At 39.4% G+C, this 2,777-nt stretch overlaps 1 protein-coding gene across 1 annotated transcript in view; it reads left to right on the forward strand.

The window, feature by feature from the left end:
• Nucleotides 1-1,652: 1,652 nt before the first annotated feature.
• The window catches only part of LOC107687219 (eIF-2-alpha kinase GCN2-like), a gene marked incomplete at its 3' end in the record, with an annotated part of 21,347 nt that continues 20,222 nt past the window's right edge, over nt 1,653-2,777 (forward strand). Inside the window, exon 1 of the mRNA XM_016484457.1 lies at nt 1,653-1,869. Coding sequence (XP_016339943.1) covers nt 1,771-1,869 — 99 coding nt within the window. The remainder of the gene's footprint in view (nt 1,870-2,777) is intronic.

Consider the following 2,777-nt stretch of genomic DNA (forward strand, 5'->3'; position numbering starts at 1 on the left):
TCTCTTGTAAATTAAAAAGTAATGCGTTACTTTACTAGTTACTTGAAAAAAGTAATCTGATTACGTAACTTGCGTTACTCGTAATATATTACCCCCAACACTGCTTATCTGTAGTACATCAGTATCCAAACACCGTCCGTAGCTGAAGTCGGCTGATAGCAAATGAATAATCCAACCTCTTATAATGAAAACACGCCACACTCTCAAACACCAGACTCTTCCTAACCAGCAACAATCAAAAATAGTCCAGACTACGGTCTCACGTCAAAAAGAACTTTAAATCCATATTCAAACTGGACCATGATGTGGTGTCCTCACCAATAAAGAGTCCTTCTAAAATACACTGTCTTAAACTCTTAGCATCAATCCAAACACATACATGTACCATCTCTGCGAAAAACATCAGCAATGTACACTTTTAAATAGAAAGAAAACCTCGTTTAGACTGGGCTTGAAATGACACATTTCCCAACCAGGACACAGCACAATGTGTATGGCTTTACTTAAGGAAACCTAAAACACTCTAGCACCCCTAGTGGTAAGGAAGAAAACTGCCCACACAATTCTTATTAAAGGGGTCGTGTCTGGCCCACACTGGGCCATCACTGGATTAATGTGGGCTGCTCACAGAGAGCCTGCGGTGAGCCCAAACCTGTGGACCTGTTTAGGTTTGGTGTGGGCTGGCCCTAGCCCACGGTGCCCGCAATAAGCCAGCATTGGCCCCGCAAGGACATGTTTGTATTGTGCAGAGCCAGTGGTGGTTTTGTAGGCAAACATTAATGCCTTGAATTTAATGCGAGCAGCTACTGGTAGCCAGTGCAAATTGGTGAACAGAGGTGTGACGTGCATTCTTTTTCGGCTCATTAAAGATTAATCTTGCAGCGGCATTTTGGATTAATTGTAGAGGTTTGCTAGAAGTGGCTGGAAGACCTGCCAAGAGAGCATATATACCTGGAATATATATTTCTTGCTGGATGACGGACCATCACCTTCAACTCAACTTCAACTATATTTATATATATATATATATATATTAATTACATAAAAATAAAAGGATTAAATAAAATCAGATCACCTGAAAAATAAAAATATAAAACAGTAGCGAACTTGGTACGAATAGTTTAACACAGTAAAATCTATTTCTTTCAGTCCGGCGTCCCACTTTAAGAACGTGATGTAAAATATAAATAGCTCACGATAAGACTCTTGCACCTAATAAAGTTTCTCAGATTTCTCTCTCAGACTCAGAGCGCAGCATGACGGAAGAGCGACGTGATGACGTAGCGCGGGACGCGTCATCAGCGTGAGACGCTGCCACGCGACAGCTGTTATGATTACTACATGCCACATAATGGTGCTTTTAATATTTCAGTGGAATGCGAGAAGCTTAATAGCTAATGGGCAAGAATTAAAAAAAATCATTTCTGATTTGGAAAATAAACCTGATATAATATGTGTTCAAGAATCATGGCTCAAACCTCAGTTGAATTTTGTTTTACAAGGATATGTGGTTATTCGGAAAGACAGGAAACAAGGTAATGGAGGTGGGGTAGCTACATTTATAAAACAAGGTGTGGGATATAGGAATGTTGACGTGAGTGTGGACCAAGAGGTGGCATAAAACACCAGAAGAAGAAGAAGAAGAAGAAGAAGAAGAAGATTACTACATGCCTCCACATGACAAGTTTGAGTTCTGATTCTGATGGCCTCGCAGCGCGTGTTTGTGACCGGCGATGGTGTTGAGGAGAGTTTGTGAGCTCGTGATGCAGGATGAGTGATTACTCTCTTCAGCAGGAGAATGAGCTCGAGGCGCTGTCATCGATATACGGAGACGACTTCAGAGACATCCGAGCAGAGCTTCCCTGGAAGGTATTCCGCTGCACAAGTGTGTATGTGTCGCTCAGTAACATTGCATGCAGTTCAGTGGGTAGTATTCAAGCGTGATTTAGTTATTTATTTCACTTTCTGCACTCCTACCTGCCTGAAGTGCTTATATATACACACACTGTATACATGTGGGCGTGTCAAATGTTAATTAGCTCTATATGTATCACACACACACATATACAGTTGTGCTCATAAGTTTACACACCCGGCTCTTAATGCATTGTGTGGCCTTCAGGGGCAGCAGTAAATGTTTTCACCTTTTGTAATAGTTGTGTATGAGTCCCTCAGTTGCCCACAGTGTGAAAAGATGGATCTCAAAATCATAGTCACTTTTGGAAAGGGTTCAGATACCAAACAAGGGACTCATGAACAACTGTCACCAAACATAAAAACAGTCGTGGATCATCCAGGAAACAACACACAGTATTAAAATTTTGAATGAGGTTACAAAAAATAAAGAACTTTTCCACGATATTCAAATATTTTGAGATGCACCTCAACCCTCTACGCACACCTTGGCAATATAATCGTCATTGGCTAGTACATTTTTTTGTTTACTCGCCAGACTGATATACTATTTTACACACACACACACACACACACGTTTACTTAGCTATTTAGTCGCATATGCGAGTGATTTACTCACAATGTAGAGGGTTGCACCTGTATATATACAATTTTAAATAATTAGTTTTTCTATTCAGTTCACTTATAATATTTCTCCTTGCACAAACAGGCATAATGTAGTTGTTAATTTCAATTTCTACTATTATGTTTATGTGGGCGTGTCATATGTTAATTTAATAATTAAATAATAATTTAATAACAATAATAATTTAATAATTTATGCATTTAGCAGACACTTTTATCCAAAGCGACTTACAGTGCAT

The sequence above is a fragment of the Sinocyclocheilus anshuiensis genome, unplaced genomic scaffold, assembly GCF_001515605.1.
Source record: "Sinocyclocheilus anshuiensis isolate Anshui unplaced genomic scaffold, SAMN03320099.WGS_v1.1 scaffold1569, whole genome shotgun sequence".
Classification (NCBI taxonomy): domain Eukaryota; kingdom Metazoa; phylum Chordata; class Actinopteri; order Cypriniformes; family Cyprinidae; genus Sinocyclocheilus; species Sinocyclocheilus anshuiensis.